At 36.2% G+C, this 20,197-nt stretch overlaps 1 protein-coding gene across 4 annotated transcripts in view; it reads left to right on the forward strand.

The window, feature by feature from the left end:
- LOC109823814 (HIV Tat-specific factor 1 homolog) overlaps window positions 1-9,465 on the forward strand; it is a 19,918-nt gene extending 10,453 nt beyond the window's left edge. For all 4 annotated transcript variants that reach the window (XM_020390201.1, XM_020390203.1, XM_020390202.1 and 1 more), the window contains 4 exons: window positions 3,429-3,505; window positions 3,675-3,755; window positions 7,468-7,559; window positions 9,145-9,465. In XM_020390201.1, coding sequence (XP_020245790.1) covers window positions 3,429-3,505; window positions 3,675-3,755; window positions 7,468-7,559; window positions 9,145-9,268 — 374 coding nt within the window. In that variant the 3' untranslated portion in view covers window positions 9,269-9,465. The remainder of the gene's footprint in view (window positions 1-3,428; window positions 3,506-3,674; window positions 3,756-7,467; window positions 7,560-9,144) is intronic.

The raw sequence follows: 20,197 nt of genomic DNA on the forward strand, positions 1-20,197 counted from the left end.
AATTCAATACTTCTATCAATAGGAATTATAATTCCTTTATGAATATTATGACCCAAAAATCTTACTTGGGTTAAAAATAATTTTATTTTGGGAGCAGATACTGCTAAACCATTTCTTATAGCTAAATTTCTAAATATTTAACATGTTGATCTAAATTTAGAGATGATATTCTTAACCAATAATTTTTATTACGTATTGATTGTAGCTCTGCTAAAAATGTTATAGAAAAAGACGTTAAAAATCTTGTTTCCAAATAAATTTTTGCTAGATGGCAAGCTGAACTTGCTATGTACGAATATAATAAACGAGTTTGAGGATCAGAAATTTAGCTATAAGAAATGGTTTAGCAGTATCTGCTCCCAAAATAAAATTATTTTTAACCCAAGATTTTTGGGTCATAATATTCATAAAGGAATTATAATTCCTATTGATAGAAGTATTGAATTTGCTTCTAAATTTCCCAATATTATTAATGATGCTAAACAACTACAAAGATTTTTGGGCTCTCTTAATTATATTGCAGATTATTATAAAAATCTAGCCCAAGACACTGCTATTTTATATAATAGTTTGAAAAAGAATGCTAAACCTTGGACAGATCAGCATACTGAAGCTGTTAAAAGAATAAAAATTAATGTTAAATGTTTACCGTGTACTCATTTAACAAATAGTGATTGGTTTAAAATAGTTGAAACTGATGCCTCTAATCTAGGTTATGAAGGAATCTTAAAACAAATCGACCTGTTACTAAAAAAGAACAGTTAGTTAGATTTACCTCTGGAAAATGGGATAAAGCCCAATTTAATTATTATACTATTAAAAAAGAAATGTTTTCTATTATTAAATGCCTTTCTAAATTTAGAGATGATATTCTTAACCAATAATTTTTATTACGTATTGATTGTAGCTCTGCTAAAAGTGTTATAGAAAAAGACGTTAAAAATCTTGTTTCCAAACAAATTTTTGCTAGATGGCAAGCTGAACTTGCTATGTACGAATTTAAAATTGAATATATTAAAGGTAGTAATAACTACTTACCCGATTTTCTTACTCGTGAATTTTTACAGGGTGCCCATGAAGCGGAATAATCCCTCTTTATGGGGGAGGAGAGGCAGAGGTAATAATTCACCTCAACACAGTCAGAGGGCTTATAGTCCTAATGAATTCTTTGAAAGTTCGAATCCTGAATCCAGTTCATGGAGAACTGTGACAAAAAAGAATTATTCAGGAAGTCAGGCTAAAAGCCCAGCCTTTTATAAAGGCCTAGTAAATGACCTTATAAATGAAGTAAGTCAGAAAAATAATCCTGAGCCTTTCTCAGCAATAGTAAAACAAGAAGCCAATTGGACACCTAAAAGGTGATCAGAAACAGTTCTATATTTAGAACCAGAAGATGTTTTTTCAATGCAAGATATTAAAAATATCAGAACAAGATACTTGAATGACAATTATTACCCAACATTGTCATTAATATCCAGATCTTGGATGAGAACTTTAATTATGCAAAAGGGAATGGAAATAACCCATTTCTGGGGATCTGAAAATAGAACTATTCCGCCCAATTTTAGTAAATGCATCATCAAAGAAGTTATTTTACCTCGAAAGTGGGCTCTAAACCCAAACCAAGACTTGCCTCTGGTTAAAGCCCAAAATTCAAAAAAAATTTATTCTTTTAATTATTGGGATTATAAGCAGGCATTTTATAATATATTTTTATATCAAAATCCCAAGAAAAAGCATACCTGGCTGATAAAACTTTGTCCAGAAGCCCTTAAAAAAGGAATTCCTTCATGGTTTTACAATTGGTGGACAATCTATGGTGTGCTGAATTAAGCATCTTACCCGAATCCATAAGCAAATTATATTCGGCTTGGGTAGAGTCTCATCCTCTCATTTCAAAAATGGAAGACAATATATTATCGAAGGCTTATGTGCTGTTTACTTCTTCTCTGAAACAGAGATTCCATGGATATGGACATGGACCTTTGAGTCTGATTGGGATGATTTACATTTACCTATTCTCAAAAGAAATCACTATTGTAGATGGTGGAATGGAATAATTATTGACGAAAATGTCAAATTAAGTGAAGAAATTATAGAGAGAAATAATAGTGTTCTCGAACAATCTATGTCTCAAGAGATTCAAAAGGTTAACCCTATGATGCAGTTAGCCAAAATGATTAGGCGAAAGTACCCGCAAGCTTCTGATGCTAAAATTCAGCAAAAATGTCTTGATCATATGAAAAGACAGTTTTTTGAAGTATTTGATAATATGGAGACACAATCCAGTAAGAGCATTGATTCTTGTGGTGAAGATAGCATTTTACCAGACGCACAAGGAGAAGAAGAAGAAGAAGATATTTGGAAAACTGCTATGGGAATACTGAATCAGGTTCCATCATCAGACCTAAAAGGAAAAGGAAAAAAAAGTAAATAGGTCATTATGAGTTGAGCCTCGGGGAGCCACTCATCAGAATCCAGTACTTCTTAAAGAAGCTTTTTTAAAAGCAAAGCTTTAATAAAGCTGCTTTTGAAAAGAAGATTCTCTGTCAGTACATTGCCAACTTTCTTTTGTCAGTGCTTTGCCAGTTGTCTTCTTAAAATATGTATCTTTTATTCTCTTCTAACATATATAAGGAGAGGAGTAGTTCGATGTAAGGGGTGCTCTTTCAGTTAAGTTTTATTTTCTAAGTCCAGTGTGAGTTTGGAGTGTGAAGTATTATTTCTTATATAGTGATCGCGCGTACATGAAAAAGACAATATTGATCTTATGTAAATTATTAATTTTAATGCATATAAATATATGTAACATACACTTATATAGCCGTGTCCTCTTACCCTACCTATTACAAATTTGCCTTGTCCCCTACTTCTATCTGTACCAGTACCCGTAGATGTAACGTGCAATTGTAGAAAAAAGGGATAATTTTTTTTTTTTACTTTCGCTTTCATTAAGTCCAGAATAATGGTTACTTGCATTCTTCGGACAATTTTTGTTTCATAGAAACCACACATCCTTTTTCAAGCAATATCAAGTACATTGTGGTTGTGATGAGCTGACAAGACGTGTGAATTAGGGTCTTGTTGTGTGTTGTTTGATAGTGATATTTCTTACTTGATAAGATTGGCAGAGTGATAAAATCTAACAAAGACAGGTGGAGAGAAATCTTAGAATCCAAAGGAGTTGGAGTTAGCAAGATTCAGCAAAATGAATAAAAGGATGTAATTCACGGTAACAGGGATGGAAGAAATGAAAGTATTGTCACTTCGATGAGCCAGAACTCTCCCGCTAGTTTTTATATTTATTTTTGACTGTGAATTGTGCTTGGTTCAGATAATCATCATTAGTATCATACTTTGCTGCTAAATTGTCTGAATTTTGTAGGAAATTCACTTTTGTTTGATGCCTTCACCTTTATTTCACCTAGGTGGCCATGATGATGCAAAGGTGTCGATTCCAACAACTATTGTCCTTCGAAATATGTTTAAACCTGCTGAATTGAGGGTAAGCATATCAAAATGGTCATGTAGAATCGTATCAACAATTTTGTTTGCAGGGTTGTTTTTTTAAATTTCACCCCTTCTAATCTATGAGTTGGATTTTTATTAGGTTCTGAAATCATAATTATTTGCTCATGAGTGGTTCTTTGTTCTTTTTATTTTTTCATTGTCAGGCTGATGAGACTCTTCTTCCGGAGCTAGAGGAAGAAGTTCAAGAGGAATGTATGAAGATGGGTCCAGTTGAATCTGTTAAGGTAAAAATACAATACTTGGATGAGATTGTATCTCTACTAAGTCCTCCTGCTGTCACTATTTATGAAGTTTTTTATATTAAAATATATTAAAAATAGTTTATGTTCAACTTTGAAACCTGCTATTCTTACATGCAAAGTATTGCTCACTTCGCCATGGACATATGCTTGGAGTAATGGGTTGTAATTGAACCATTCTATGAAAATATGCATGAAGCAATTTAGACCGACTGCTTGTGTTTTAATGCAATCGGTTTAACTTAACGCAGCCATCTATTGGTCAAATTTTGTGGAAAATGCATGGTGCTACTTAACACCATCTTGGTGGCACTTAGGCTTCCATTTGTTTGATGACTGTGCATTTCTTATGCATCCTTCCGAGTTATTTTTTTGTTTCTTTTCTTGCTGCAATGATAAAGCTTATTAAACTTGTACTGTAAAAAGGGTTTTTGACAACCTTCCTGGAAGACTCACTCCAAAAATCACTTTTTTCCAAGAAAAATTCCCTCAAATTCCTTTTTTTATGTGTTCAAGTTCAATTCTCCTACTCCTTGACTCATAAGAATATAGTTTTGGGTTTTAACTGTGGATGGCCTGACAATCAAATTTAACAAAGAAATTCTGTTGTAGACTTTTGTGGTGGCAGAATTCATAGTTTAGTTCATTGTTTAACAATGCCATCTCTTTAGAATAGCACCCAGATTTTTCAAATGACATGAATATTATTTTAAAGGGATAATCGCATATTATTCTCTTAAATCATCCATGATTGCAAATTAGTCCCTCAGCTCTTAGTATTTGCTCAGAAGTCACTCAAATCTATATGCCTTTTGCAATTTCATCCTGTGCTTTAGTAATGTGAGTCTGAGGGGAATTTTCCATCATCTTTAACTTAACGAGGGGATCTACCCATTATACCCTCATTTAAAATTCACCTACCATTTCTTAGCGGGTTTGAACCCACAACCCACTTATCCTCAAACTTAGACCCAAAAAGTTCTTACACAAAGGTCAAGGATGCCTCCAAACCTACTTCAGAGCTCTTTCCATGGTAATGTTCCTTCTAAACCCTATATAATTCTCTAAATTTTCTACTCTATCCATTTCTCATCGTCCCAACTATTCTTCTAAAGTAAAAAAGTTGGGGTTTTTTTCTTTATTATCTCAAACTATAGATGGGGATAATTCTTTTTCAATCTCACAGTTTCATGCGTGTTGAAATAGAGAATTTAGAGAGCTTGCCTCTTCCATTCATTCACATGAGTTTATATAGGGTTACATATGGGTAATAGGCTAATGGGTAAATGGGCCCTAACCCGATAACCAAAATACTAATTCTAACACTCCCCCTCAAGCTGGAGCATATATATCAACCATGCCCAGCTTGTTACATAGAATAGAAAACACCTTAGGTGATGTAGCTTTAGTGAGAATATCAGCCAATTGTTCGGAGGATGGAGTGAACTGAAGAGAGATCACTTTCTTTTCCCAAGCATCTCTAACAAAGTTACAATCAACTTCAATGTGCTTAGTTCTCTCATGAAATACTGGATTCTTTGCAATATAGATAGCAGACTGGTTATCACAATGCATAGGCATAGGACCAGGCTGAGTAAAACCAAGCTCTGTCAACAGTTTCTGTAACCATATCATCTCACATGCAGTGTGAGCCATAGCCCTGTATTCTGCCTCTGCACTAGATCGAGAAACATCTTGTTTCTTGCTCCTCCAAGTAACTAGATTTCCTCCAATAAATGTGCAAAATCCAGAAGTTGACTTCCTATCTCCTATGTCTCCTGCATACCCAGCATCAGAAAAGGCAGAGATGTGTAGATGTCCATGCTTCTTATACAATAATCCTTTTCCAGGACAACTTTTGACATAAGCTAAAATCCTCAAAGCAGCAGTCCAGTGAACCTCTCTAGGATATCCCAACAATATCCCAACTGCAAAGTGGGATGTAGACCAGACAAGAACTTGGAGACAGCAAGGTCCCTACGATATCCCAACAGTGTTGCGGCATCCGTAACAGCGGGCTGATGCATTTCCAATTCATCAATCAGACTCTTCAGTTCCCCAAAGTATTCGGGTACAGAGCGATCACCCTGTTGAATAGAGAAAAGACGTTCATACAACTCAAACACACGGGATGCATTTTTCTCATTCCCGTACATAATTTTTAAATTATCCCACATCTCCTTAGCAGTGTTCGAAAACATGACACTGCTACTGATCTGGGCTTCCATGCTGTTAAGAAGCCAAGTCATCACACAACAGTCAGCAGAGATCCATGCAGAATACGTAGGATCCGTAGATGCAGGAGGTGGGGCCAGAAGATGAGCCAGTTTGTTCTGAGCACCAATGAAGATACGGAAGGCTTGTGCCCAAAGTAGATAGTTAGTACCATTTAACTTCACAGTAGTCCCCAATACAACTTTGGGGGCAGAGATTTCAGCAGTAGGAGGGGTAGTAGTAATAGCAGCGGAAGAGATGTCAGATCCTGTCATTGTTATAGACCAGGATAGTACAGAAGTAGGAGGAACACAATCTCCTGGTATAAAACCCGAAGGTTAGAAATAAAAAACCCGAAGGTTAATGTATATCAACCCGAAGGGTTAGAATTCATAAACCCCCGAAGGTTAGAACCCGAAGCTACAGTGAAAAATTGTTCATATATATATATTAATAAATATATATATATAAATATATATTTTTCATTAAATTTTTTTTTCTTTTTCTTTTTTTTTTCTTTTTTTTTTGTTCTGTAGTTCTTACACCCCCATCAAGTAAAAGAACATATCACTCCTCTCCTTACAAAGTCCAACAATCAAGCCCAACAAATGGCCCAAACTCAAATAAAAAAAAAGGAAAATCACAATAACAGCAGCGTTAAAAAAAAAGGAAGGGCGGCGACGGGGTGGATCTGGGCTTCGTCGGTCTGGAGCTCGGACCTGGATCTTCGCGGCGGCGACAACTTCGTCGGTGGATCTGGATCTTCGCGGCGGTAGATCTGGAGCTTCGCGGCGGCTACAGCTTCGTCGAACTCCGTCTGGGCTCCGTCGCGGCGGCGGCTTCGTCAGGTAGGTTCAGTTTTGTTGCCCTTTTTTTTTTTTTTTTTTTTTGCTTTCCAGTGGAGAGGCGGCGGCTGAAAGAAAAAGGTAGGGTTAGGGTTTCTCTGATACCATGTTGAAATAGAGAATTTAGAGAGCTTGCCTCTTCCATTCATTCACATGAGTTTATATAGGGTTACATATGGGTAATAGGCTAATGGGTAAATGGGCCCTAACCCGATAACCAAAATACTAATTCTAACAATGCGATTTGGGGGATGTTATCTCCTCTTTTAGAGAGCGGGAAGAATTTGAGAACTGAGTGGCCATTAGGTTGCTTTGAGGGGGAACATATACTAGAGGGCTATTTGGGTAATTACAAATGTTAGGTTAAGGGTTAACCCAACCATGGTTAAAAAAATAACAGAAGGATGAAATTGCAATAAAACTTTCTTGTTAGATGCCAACTCATTCTCCTTTATACCTCATTCTTCTTGATATCTCATAAATTGTATTCATGTTCTTGTTACATGTCAACCTCATTCTCCTTCATATGTCGTTAATCTTTTTTTGTGCATAGCCACCAATAGATGGCATATTGTGTCAGCCAACTGAATTTTGATTTTTTTGTTTAATGTATGTTATTGGTAAATGTATTTTTGCAGGTGTGTGAAAATCACCCTCAAGGTGTCATTTTAGTGAAGTTCAAGGATCGAAGAGATGGTGCTAAGTGCATTGAGCTCCTGAATGGCAGATGGTACATTTCTTTCAGATTATTGCAGCAGCTATTCTAGTTTCACTTTTGTCTGCAACTACGTAACACTTCTTTGTTAAGTGTCTCATGCAAGACTCAACTGTATCAATCAATCAAAAGGAAAAAAGGTGTTTCTACATGATTTCGTCATATGAACAAATAACCATAAACTACATACTGTTGGAATAACCATAAACTACATACTGTTGGAACTTCTGAAGTTTCTACAGGCTCTACCTGACCTAATTTACTAGGCAATGAAAAAAGACCATGATCATTGCGAAGTTCTAAGCACTATTTCAGGCTATTGTTATCATAGCGCTTGTAAGGGTGTTTATGATGCATTAACTTGATTTTAGGGCTAAGAATTGGTTTTAGTATCAGTTGTGCAGTTTGTGATTTCTATTCTAGCGACCTTAACCACCACCAATTACCATGCCACCACCATGGCACCACCAGCAGCAAAATACGCATTGCTCTGGCATTTTACCTCATTCATTCGTTTAATCACACACAAATGTACCGCTATAGACGGGCACTTTCCACTGGTCAATGCAGGAAGCTCAATGGTTTCTTTCTGCGTATGCAAAACACCATTACCATTAGGTGCATTTTGATTTAAACTTTAAAAATGTGCATCTATATCAAGATATCAACCGGAAGTTTATGCTGTACCTATAAACAAGATGGAATAACTATGTTTATGAAAGCAATTGAGTGTTATTCCTGCGCTAGGTATTCTTGGAAACCAGGATTCAATCCATTCCAAATCCTTAGTCTGCTTGGTATTGTAAACAGATGCCCTATATATCTACGCGTGGTACACGACTTGTCTACCTCTTATAAATGGCTATGTTTACATGTTACGCATCTAAATTTTCTATTATTTGAGTGCCAGAGGCAACATGAACTAGGAGAGACTTATCAATTGTGCCTGAACTTGCTAGAAACCACTTACACATCAGGTTATGTTTAATGGCACATTTGTTTTCAGCCGTTTCTAGCCAAAAGTATTATTTTCTTAAGGTCCAGAATCTTTCATTTCCTGTCATGGGTTGAGTCTGACTAGAAAGTTGCATGAAATTAATTTCTCTGTTTGGTCACTTAGATGAGAGAGAATTAGATCGATTTAGGCTTTGTAAACCTATGCAAGACAGATGGTATATTCGCCATAGATATTAGGCTTAAATAAAGCACGTAGACTCCCTTAGTAGGTATATTCGCCATAGATATTAGGGTTAAATCACAGACCCCCTTAGTATCACTGGCTTGATCTATGTTTCTGTGTTGTTAAATTGTTGTAGATTGTGCAGAACAGCTAGTTGTGCACTTACTTATTTAACATATATTTATTAGTAATCGAATGTATAAATATCGTAGGCAATATCTGCCAAAATTTCACGTAGGGTAAAAGAGTCAGAAAAAATTTAACCCAGGAGGTCTATCTGCAAAAGTGGAAGTGCCCTTTGAAAATAGCGATACTAGAGGGGGTCTATGCAATTTACCCTAGATATTATCCATGAGGTTCGATTGTCATTTTGCAGTGACGTGTATATGTACCCAACCGCTATCCCTCTCTTGTCTGTAGGTTCGGCGGCAACTTGGTACATGCAAGTGAAGATGATGGTACTGTCAACCATGCTCGTATTCGTGATTACGATGCTGATGCTGCGAGACTGGAGCAGTTCGGTGCAGAGCTGGAAGCAGATTGATGTGTGTTTCTTGTGCAGAACTTTTTCTACAGAGGACGTGATATTCTGGTTCTAATTTGTGTTCACTCTGTTATAGTGGGTCTCCTTGTGCATGAGAACTGAGAATGGAGAATGTAATTTAACTGTACAAATTGCAATCACTAATTATGTTGATGTCTAGTACTTTATGAAAATTTTGCCTTATCTTTCTTTTTGAATGTTGGTTTTTGCTCGTCTGAGATCCAGCTGGTATCACGACGAATTCATTTTAGTGTGGAGGTATACCGTTCTCAATTGTTTTTAGCCTCCTTTTCATAAAGGTTTTGTTGTTGTTGTCCGCCATGTGAATTTTCCTAGCTCCGGATTTTTGCACTGTATTGTTCTGCTAAACATGGATTCTTATTTTTCTCATCATTTAGTTGTAGTATTGATTTTTCTTGTTTTTGTTGAAGTTATACCCTTAATACTTAAATCGTTATGCGTTCTTTTTGTTTATACCTTTTTCCTTCTGATTTGAGAGTGAAGGCAGAAATCTCAATTGATCAGACTATTTTCTGTTTTTCTCAAAAATTTAGAAAAGATGACATATTTCAGAAGTGAAATAATTTTGCTGACATTAGTACCTTTGGGGGGTATAAAGGGGAATTGAATGATAATTTTCACTTCTTATTTCTTCCTCCCGAACACAACTTCTTTTTGGAAGCTAGAAAGAAAGATCATTTTCAATTCCGGCATTATGTGAGAATGAGCATTTCTAATGAGATGGCAGGCATTATGTGAGAATGAGCATTTCTAATGAGATGACAGGTAATGTATATTCTATTTAATAAGCGGTGAGTATTTACTAGTGAATCATGAGTCTGTTGGTCCTTGTACGATCTCTGAGTAACCAGGTTTACCTTTGATCTTTGCCCTTTTTTTAACCTTAATTCATGTTTATATAACTAATGAGTAGAAAATTTACTAATGAGAATATACGCATGATTATCGAATAGATTTTTTTTGGTAATAGGAAATTCCGAACATTTCCCATTTCCCTACTTATTTGTTGATTCAATATAGTTTGTGTTACAATGGTTAAATTACATGTAACCCTGGCATCTGTACCTTGAGTAGCACTTTTCACCCTCAACTAGTTTACTGGCACTTAATTTGGGGGGTTTTATTTGATCTTTTAGATTGCTTTTGTTGTTTTTGATTATTAATATATTCCGATTTTTATGCCATTGTTTGGTTCTACTTTCAGGTTCCCCAACTTACAACATACTGGGTGTTGCAGAGTTCTCGGAAAATGCTGGCGACGACTTTGCGAAATGGGAGGAGGAGGAGGGTGAAAGAGGCAGAGGCTCTTTAAAAATGGCACCAATGGTGAGTTTGGAGATGGGAGTCAATGAGAGAACAGAAATAGATACTGATGAAAGGCCATCAACTGCACCAGACGGTGAAGAAGAATTCACTGGTGATGACGGATTACTTATAAATGGGATCGCAATCTTAGGGGGTGTTTGGAAAAAATATCAAAAACCGGACCGGGATCAGTCATGACCTAGTTTCATTCTAAACTGGTTTTAGTTTGGACCAGCGCTCTCCTTCTGTCCAAGCGAAAACCAGTTTAGGGGTCTTTTTTGGCTTATAAAAACTAGACCAAAACTGGGTCAGGTTCAAACTTGGCCTGGTTTTGAAGATTTTTTGTTTGGCAAACAACAAAGCCAGATCTAGCCCTGTTTTCATAGGCCAAACGGTGGCCTTAAACTGATTTTCATTTGGACCAGGGGGGTACTGGTCCAAATAAAAACAAAATCAGTTTAGCACAAAACCCGATCAGGACTAATATTGACCCAGTTTTGTGTAGTTTGCCAAACTGACCCTAAATCTTACAGAGGAACTCCTATTGTTATAAAAAAACTGAGATAATACCAGATGCGAAGCAAAAACTGGCGTGAGAAGGCCACTGAAAAATTGTGAATCCATTTTCTTTTCATAGTTGTCTTTGTGAAGTCTGTATGTTTGCTTGTTATAGCTTTTGATAATCTTGTTGGTTTGATTTCAACGAATTGCCTGTAGGTATTCTGTCTGTGATAGTTGCATAATTATTTGTTGTCTACCAGATCTATAGTATGCATTCAACTTTTTATTTCTTGGGTAGCTTTACTTGGATATTACAAAAGTAAATTGGGATGAATCTCAAATCTATCATATATTATGATATCTAATGAGGTAAAATCTTGTATATATTATGATATCTGGCGAGGTTGCTCACACTTGCACAATCTTACTTTGGCAGGAAGCAAATAAACCTCCAGATAGTTGGTTTGACTTGAAGGTCAATGCACATGTTTGTGTTACTAGTTTGCCTGATGATGTTTCTTTTGAAGAAGTGGACTTTTAAGCTGCCGCCGTCTAGTTTGTTTCTTGTAAGTTCTATATAGCCCAGGTGATAGGTTGAAATTTTAGTCCAGGAAAAATTGCTTCTAGCCCCCAATTCTCTTACAAGTTTCCCCCGCCCTTCAAAAGGCTTTTTCAACAATCCCAAAGCCCCTATGTGACGCTCATGTTTTCACACATAGCTGCAGTCTAATGTGAATCCAGAGATGTCAAACCTGTCATGCACTCACACTATGCAACAACATGTTTCACCATCACAGTAATATCTTTCTAGTGGAATTAACAACAAGTGTAGGTAGAAAACAGACAAAATAAGGGAAATAAATACATTAGACATGATGTAAAAAGAGATATCTAATAAATATAATCATGCATCAACCGAATAAACTGAATACAACTGAAGTCTGAAATAAGTGTGAAGTATCTCAATATGAGTCAACTGAAAATAAACTAAGGCACACAACATTTACAAGATGAAATACAAAATTCTAAATGTCTGAAAGAAAATATCAACTATGGTGGAGTCTCATCTACCAAACATGTAACTGCGACTATGCTGGAAGTCCGTCATTCTGCGGCTCTCCGAAACTCTGAGCTGCTGCCTGAAAGGAATTGGAAAATAAAAAGAGAAACAACAAGAGCATCAGAGCGCTATAGCAAGATCATCTTCATCATTCCCAGGGAAAGGGCTACTAGATATGATGGAGGTTCTATCTATTAAGCATAGTCTACCTAGATTATTTACCCTGTATCTAAAAGGAATTAATATTTAGAAACCTACAACACGAGACGTAGTACATCGAGTGAAATAATCTAAACAAGGAAACCCTCATATATATACCATGTGTCTCAAATTGTAGATGACTAAATATCAATACCGAACTAAGAATAAACAATCTAAATAGAATTACTAATTAAAAACTCACAACATGAAACTGGTACGTCAAGCGAACCCTTCATGTATATACCATATGTCTCAAATTGTGAATCGCTAATTATCATTTCCAAACTAGAAATAAATAAAAGCAATACAAGGAAGTAAAGTCATCACAAATATCGGACCAAAAATATCTTTCACTATCCTTTGGAAGATAATGTAAACAACTGCATATAATCCCGCGTACTTACAAGAGTAAAGTACCTCGGTCATATATAACCCATCGATAAGTCATGTTCATAATGGCGTCCACCAAGACTCAGGCTATCAAATAATTATCACAATGCAAATCCTTGCAAAGTTTATAATTTATTGCATTATCATGCGGGACGGACTACCAAATCAGGCATCCTAGGTATACGGCTCACAAGCCTCATCGCATCTACGTGCGGACGGACTACTAGATCAAGCATCCTAAAACCCGACTCAATGACATGTACTAATGGTATATCGACGTACTATCCCAAGTAGTAATGAGCGGTGCTCATCAACGATATATATACATGTATATAATGTTTAAATAACTCATATCTCCCGTGTAATCGAAACAATAACTGTATTAATCCTCTTCAGGATACTCATGTATGTGTTACAATACTATACATGTATACTTGTACGTGTATCATCATACGCCTCGAACCCCGCGTTTGAAAATAAGAGGTGTAAAAACAACACTTCAAACAAAAGAGAACACAGGTCGGTCGACCGCCCTTAGAGCGTTGGTCGACCGAAAGCAACCGTGCACACAATATGCACGCTCAGGCCCTCACCGGTCGACCAGCTAGTCTTCGTCGGTCGATCGGGCCAGAGAGGAAAATACAAGTTTAAGTTTCTGATGTTTTGTATTTTGTAACTTTATTTAAAAACTTATTTTTATCAACATGAGGCATATAAAAAGATTAAAAACGAAATTAAATACCACCCTAATGATCATGATCATCAAACTAATATAAACAGCAACTAAAACTACAGATTTTCATATTGGTTTAAAGATTAACATCCTGAATTAAGATTTTAAAACATCGGGTTAAGCTTAAACATGAGATTCTTCAATTAAACATATTATATATTGAATTAACTACAGTGAAAGGTTTGGAGGAAGATGATCTTGCCTCAAACGTCATGTTGAACTCCTAAACACGTGCGTGCAAGATCCCTATTCACCAAAGTCACAAAATCTCGTCTTCCTCTCGACAAACGCCTCAAGAACTCTCCCAAATCTCACAAATTATGATTAGGGTTTGAAAGAGAGATAGAGGGGCTGCTAGGGTTTGGAATACTGATGAAATAATGTGTTTTATGTGTGTAAACATGTATATATAACTGCAAACTCGAATCAAAACAGCCCAAACCCGAAACAGAAAACCTAGTCAGACTAAGAAAATAGTCTTTGGTATTTTGACTGTAACTTTCACGTACGACCTCGAAATGAGTTGATTTAAGATGTGTTGGAAATATACTGAAGATACCTACAACGTTTGTCTTTTTAGTTTTTCAAGATTCGAACTTTATTGGTGTGTAATACAGATATACTCTTAACCGATCATTTTTTCTAGATTTCTTCTTTATGCATGTTTAACCTTTGTATACTCTCATATATACTCTTAATTGATCTCAAATTAATTGTTAGCATAATCATTCATCCATAAATAATATTTATTATAATTAGAGCTCATTTATCAATATAATTCACACTACTTTCCAAAATTCACGGGGTTTTACATTCACCCCCTTTTAAAGAATTTCATCCTCGAAATTCCGCAATTGTATCTTAGAGATTAATAATATGAGAAAAGCACGATAAAGGGGTAATCCAGACAAGAAAACCCCTACGTACATATCTCGTACCATTAATCTCCAGATATAAAATATAAGCGATATTTACACTTAACAATCTAGAATGCAAATACTCTCACTTAACTCCTAACTAAACGGAACTAATACGTCGAGCGAAAAATCCAAATAAGGAATCCCCCATATATATACCATGTGTTCCGAATATTTATGAGCTAAGTGTTAATACCTCCATTCCAGCGTTAAGTATAAACATGACTATGGAAAATAATCATAAACACAAGAAATTTATAACCAATCATTTTACATGTTCAAACAGGTACGGGTAGTCACGACGCATATCCTCTTCGTGCTCCCAAGAAGCTTCCTCAGCTCCTTTCTGGTTCCATTGAACTTTAACTAAATGTATCACTTTGTTTCTAAGTCTTTTGTCCTCCTTGGTAAGAATACAAAGTGAGATCTCAATGGTGGTCAAATCATATGAAGCTCAATCTCCTGTGCGTCCAATACTCGTTGTTGCTCATCGTCACGTAAATGCTTCTTGAGCATCAAAACATGAAAAATATCATGTATACTCAACATCGATACTGGAAGATCTAGCCGATACGAAACGGCTCCAATACACTCAACAATCCTGAATGGGCCAATATACCTCGGGGCAAGCTTTCCCCATCTTCTAACTCGCTGAACTCCCTTCATCAACGATACTTTCAATAAAATATAGTCCCCAACCTAGAACTTTAGCGGTCGTCGCCTCTGAACTGCGTAGGTCTTCTACCTACTTTTCGCTATAAGAATACGCTCCCGAATTAGTGCTACCTTCTCTGTAGTTTGTCTTACAAGTTGTGGTCCAAGTAACAAGTTGTCCTCCGGTTCTGTCTAACAAATCGGGGATCTACAAGGCTTCCCGTATAACACCTCATATGGTGACATACCTATAGTCGCTGAATAACTGATGTTATAAGCAAACTTAATCAAAGGGATGTGATCCTCCCAACTCCCCTAGAAATCGATGATACATGCCCACAATATGTCCTTCAACACTTGGTTGACTCTCTCTGTTTGTCCATCTGTTTGCGAGTGGAAAACACTGTTGTACGATAGCTTGCTGTCGAAATAATTCTGGAAGCTCCTCCAGAAATGCGAAGTGAATAATGAGCCTTGATCTGATACAATCGTATATGGAACTCCATGTAGTCTCACGATTTCCCGGATGAAAATCCTCGCATAAGTCTCCGCCGTGTGTGTCGTCTTCACCGGTATAAAATGCGTCGACTTTGTCAATCGGTCTATAATCACCAAAATTGAATCATTCCCTTTATTAGATCTCGATAAGCCTACTATAAAATCTATGAAAATATCTTCCTACTTCCACTCGGGAATGGGTAAAAGCTATAGAGTTCTCGCGGGTCTCTGATGTTCTATCTTCACTTGTTGACAGGTAAAACACTTAGCTACATACTCCGTAATCCCTACGCATGTCGCTCCACCAAAAATGTCTCTTTAGGTCCTTGTACATTTTGGTTGTGTCTGGATGCACTGTGTACCTGGTGCAATGCGTCTCGTCAAATAATTCCTTCTTCGACTACGGATTATTCGGTATGACTAACCGGCCATTCATTCGAAGATCTCCATCTGCTCCAACAGTCCAATCAACATTGAGCTCTTTGGAAATCTCTACCTTTCGGATTTGAATCCAAGAGTCCTCCAGCTGAGCTCTAAATACTCTATCAGTCCAAGATAATTGCACAACTAAAGTTCCCAAAAATGCGCTGCTCCTGCCTATCTCTGGCATCAAATCGAATTGGCTAAGGTTGGGAAGATCTCGATATAATGAACATCTCAAAGCTAAAATCTGATGACGATGCTTTCTACTTAATGCGACTGCTACAATGTTTACCTTCCTCAGATGATACGGAATCGTGAACTCATAATCATTAATGAACTCGACCCATTGCCGCTCCCTCTGGTTGAGTTCCTTCTGGGAGAAGAGATACTTCAGACTCTGGTGGTCCGTGAAAACCTCAAATTGTACCCCATAGAGGTAATGTCTCCACGTCTTCAGTCTGAAGACCACTGTTGCTAACTCTAAGTTATGTGTGGGATAGTTCTGCTCATGAGTCCTCAATTGTCTCAAAATGTAAGCTACTAGTCTCTGGGTCTGCATCAAAACACCTCCTAAACCCGTTAACGATGCATCCGTATAGACGACAAAGTTCTTATCACTGTTCGGGATGATCAACACCGACGCTGTAGTCAACTTAGTCTTCAAAGTCTCAAATGCCTTCTGGTTACAGTTTTGGTTGTTAATGGTACAGTTTTATTGTGAAAGTTACAGTTTCGTTATTAAGTCTACAGATTAGTTGTTAAGGTTTGATTTTGGTTATTAAGGGTATAGTTTTGTTGTTACGTCTATAGATTTATTGTTAAAGTTAGGTTTTGATTGTTAAGGTTAGAGTTTTGTTGTTAAGTTTACCATTTTATTGTTAAGGTAAGGTTTTTATTGGTAAGGTTACGTCTTAGATGTTATGCTTACATCTTAGTTGTTAAGGTTATAGTAAAACTTATAAAATTTTTTCATGTGATTTATAGGTATGACCATGTTACTTCAAACGTTTCTGGGTCCTTTAACAATTGGATAAGAAATGCACGAATGTTACGTATCTTACCTTTGGTGGAGACAATACAAAAGCAAATCATGGAGCACATACATGAAAGAAGGCTTATGGTAGTGAATTAGTCTGGATACTTATGTCAAGAAGCGGAGATAGTGTTGAGTGATAATATTCATCATGGAAGTTGCTTGCATATTAAACATTCGACAGAAGATATTATAGAGGTTGAATCTTATAACTTGTCGTGTAGATTTGATGAATCGAACATGTTCATGCAGGTCTTGGGATATCACCTGTATTCCTTGCAAGCACGCTTGTGCTGCAATTACTTGGATGAGACGAGATATTTATCAATATTGTGATTGATTTATAACAGCTATAACATTCAGATCAACTTAGGGGTGGGCAAAAACCGAAACAAACCGGTTCAACCGAAAAAATCGCCCGAAAAAACGGATCGGTTAACCGAACCGAATTAAATGGATGAGAAGAAGTCTCTAAACCGCCCGAACCGAATTAAACTGGTCTAGATCCGGTTTGAACCCCTGAACCGCCCAAAAAAAACCGAACCGAATTCTTAAACAAAAAGTAGCTGCGAGCCTTGGGTGTGAAGAAAATTTATGGCTGAATGTTTAGCATTTAAGAATTGTGGGGTGGAGTTTATACTAACATATATTTGAGTACGCTGATATAGTTAAATGAGATTTCCGTAAATCAATACAAGATGTTGAGGTTGAAGGATAAATTTAGTGTTTTGGTCAAATTTCAGTGATAACATGAATACAGCTTGCTGGTACTGGATATCAAATTAACCTATTGTATAGCCTGTCAAGGATATAAGATAATTCTTGATGAGAAAAAGACAGCTAAAAATTAACGAAAATCATCAAAAGGTGTGTGTGCCTGCCAAACATTGTTCTTTCTCTAAAAAAGGCTACATAATTACATGGTCCTCCTAGTGTATTAAGCTAGTTATATTCAGATCATACAATTTGATTAAGTGGCTTAGTACAGTTTTGATTGTTTCTTTTCAGTTTTGATTGCTTCTTTTCAGTTTTGGATATAACTAAAACTTACCCAGATTTTTGTGAAATGGAGTTAATTCGGTTCAAAACCGAAACCGAACCGAACTGAACCGAATTTCGGTTGGGCCGAATATTCAGATGAAGGGAAAAAAAATCTGGATCTGGATGAGAGTTTTGAGAATCCGAAAAATTCGGATTGGATGCGGATTGGGCTTAAAACCGAACCGAACCGAATACGCCCAGCCCTAGATCAACTTATAAACCGATTCTCTTTTTTATTTTAGATTACGAGAAGCATGTTATACCGCTAGAAGACCGTCTGTTAAAGCCTCCCCTTACTATAAAAGACGTGGAAGACCATATACCAGATGAATAAACAACAGGTCGTTGAACACCCGTCCTGTTAAGTGCTCCCGATGCCACATGGAAAGTCACAATCGACAAACATGCAACGAGCCTATCTAGTTGCTAAATATATGTATTACTTAGTAACATTTTGTATTAGCATCTAACAATATGTATTGGATGATACCCATTTAGAATGTTTGTTATAATGTTGTGCATTCAGATTATGACTTTGTTGTTAAGATTAAGGAAACATTGTTAAGGTTACAGCTTAGTTGATAAGGTTATGCATTAATTGTTAAGGTTATGATCTGGTTGTTAAAGTTATGGGTTGGTTGTTATGCTTATGGCTAAATTGTTATGGTTATTGTTTAGTTGTTATGGTCATGCCCTGGTTGTTATGGTTACAGCTTAGTTGTTATGGTTATGGCTTTGTTGTTAAGGTTATGATTTTGTTGTTATGGTTATGGTTAAGTTGTTCTGCTTACGTTTAAATAGCTATTCTTATGCCTATTATTATTTAACATAGAATCCATTTGATAAATGATGCCAAACCTAGTGTAGGTTAAATCCGATGATGAAAGAAGCTGTTTGGAAAGATATTTTAAAATATATTGGTAATAAGATCATTTATCTCATTTCTGATCATTCTTGGGTGAGTCCGGTCTAGATTGTTCCTAAAAAGTCAAGGATCACCGTAATCCAGAATGACACTAATTCCTTCGAATCTAAGCTCGATGGCGAGTCTACATTGATTATAAGAAACTCAACTTAGCCACCTGGAAAGACCACTTCTTTCTTCCTTTCAAAAATTGAGAAAATATAATATATTTTAGAACTAAAATAATCTTACTGGCATAAGTACTTTTGGGAGAATGAGTGGAAATTGATTGATGGTTTCTACTTCTCATTCCTTACTACGAACACAATCTCTTTTTGGAAGCTAGAATGCCTATTCTTATTTTCTCTTCATTCCCACTTTATGTGGGGATGAGGATTTCCCATGAGATGGTAGAGAAAATATGTTCATTCCCTCTTTATTCTCTAAGTTGTACCCAAACGTGATAATAGAAATGAACATCTCATTTTCACATTAATTTTGCTTCATTTCTTGCTTCATTTCATTCTCACTTCACTCAATTTTCACGCAAACAAACGAGGTGTTGTATCATTTTCATGATTAAACAAATAAGGGCATGAAAATAATTGGATAAATTTCATAAACCGCTCCAAACCTTGAGTTGGTTTTGACGTAAAGACCTGAACTTCGTTTATTCTACTAACAGGGTTTTCATATAACTCTCTTGAACTTTCAACTTTTTGTCGTGGTCCCTCTACTAGTAAGAAAAATAACTAACATCTCCTTGAGAAAAAGGGAAAAAAGCCCCAACCAGGGAAGAGGCGGTTCATTGCTTGTAAAATATCAAATGATTAAGTAAGATCTTTCTCTCAAGTACAGTTTAGTCATTTGTCATTTACGGATAGGGGTGCTTTTAGAAAAGTTAAGGCTCCGTTTGAATACCGTGGTGTTTTACTTGTTTCCATGGTGTTTTTGTCAAAAACAAAACACCACGCAAAACACCACGTGTTTGGAAACCATGGTGTTTTTTTAAGCTAAATCATCCTCTAACCAAAAACACAACATTTATTTCAAAACATCTTTTAGATGTTTTAAGTTCGGTGTTTTGGTTTTGAGTTTGAGAATGTGTTAATATAATATCTAACATAATATATTAAATGTAATTAATATAGAGTTGTTATCAACATGTTTATTATATTATATTATTCTATAATATACTATATTATAGTTAATCTAATATATTAGCAATATTTATTAAATAATATAAAT

Source organism: Asparagus officinalis, chromosome 9 (assembly GCF_001876935.1).
Source record: "Asparagus officinalis chromosome 9, Aspof.V1, whole genome shotgun sequence".
NCBI classification, from domain to species: Eukaryota; Viridiplantae; Streptophyta; class Magnoliopsida; order Asparagales; family Asparagaceae; genus Asparagus; species Asparagus officinalis.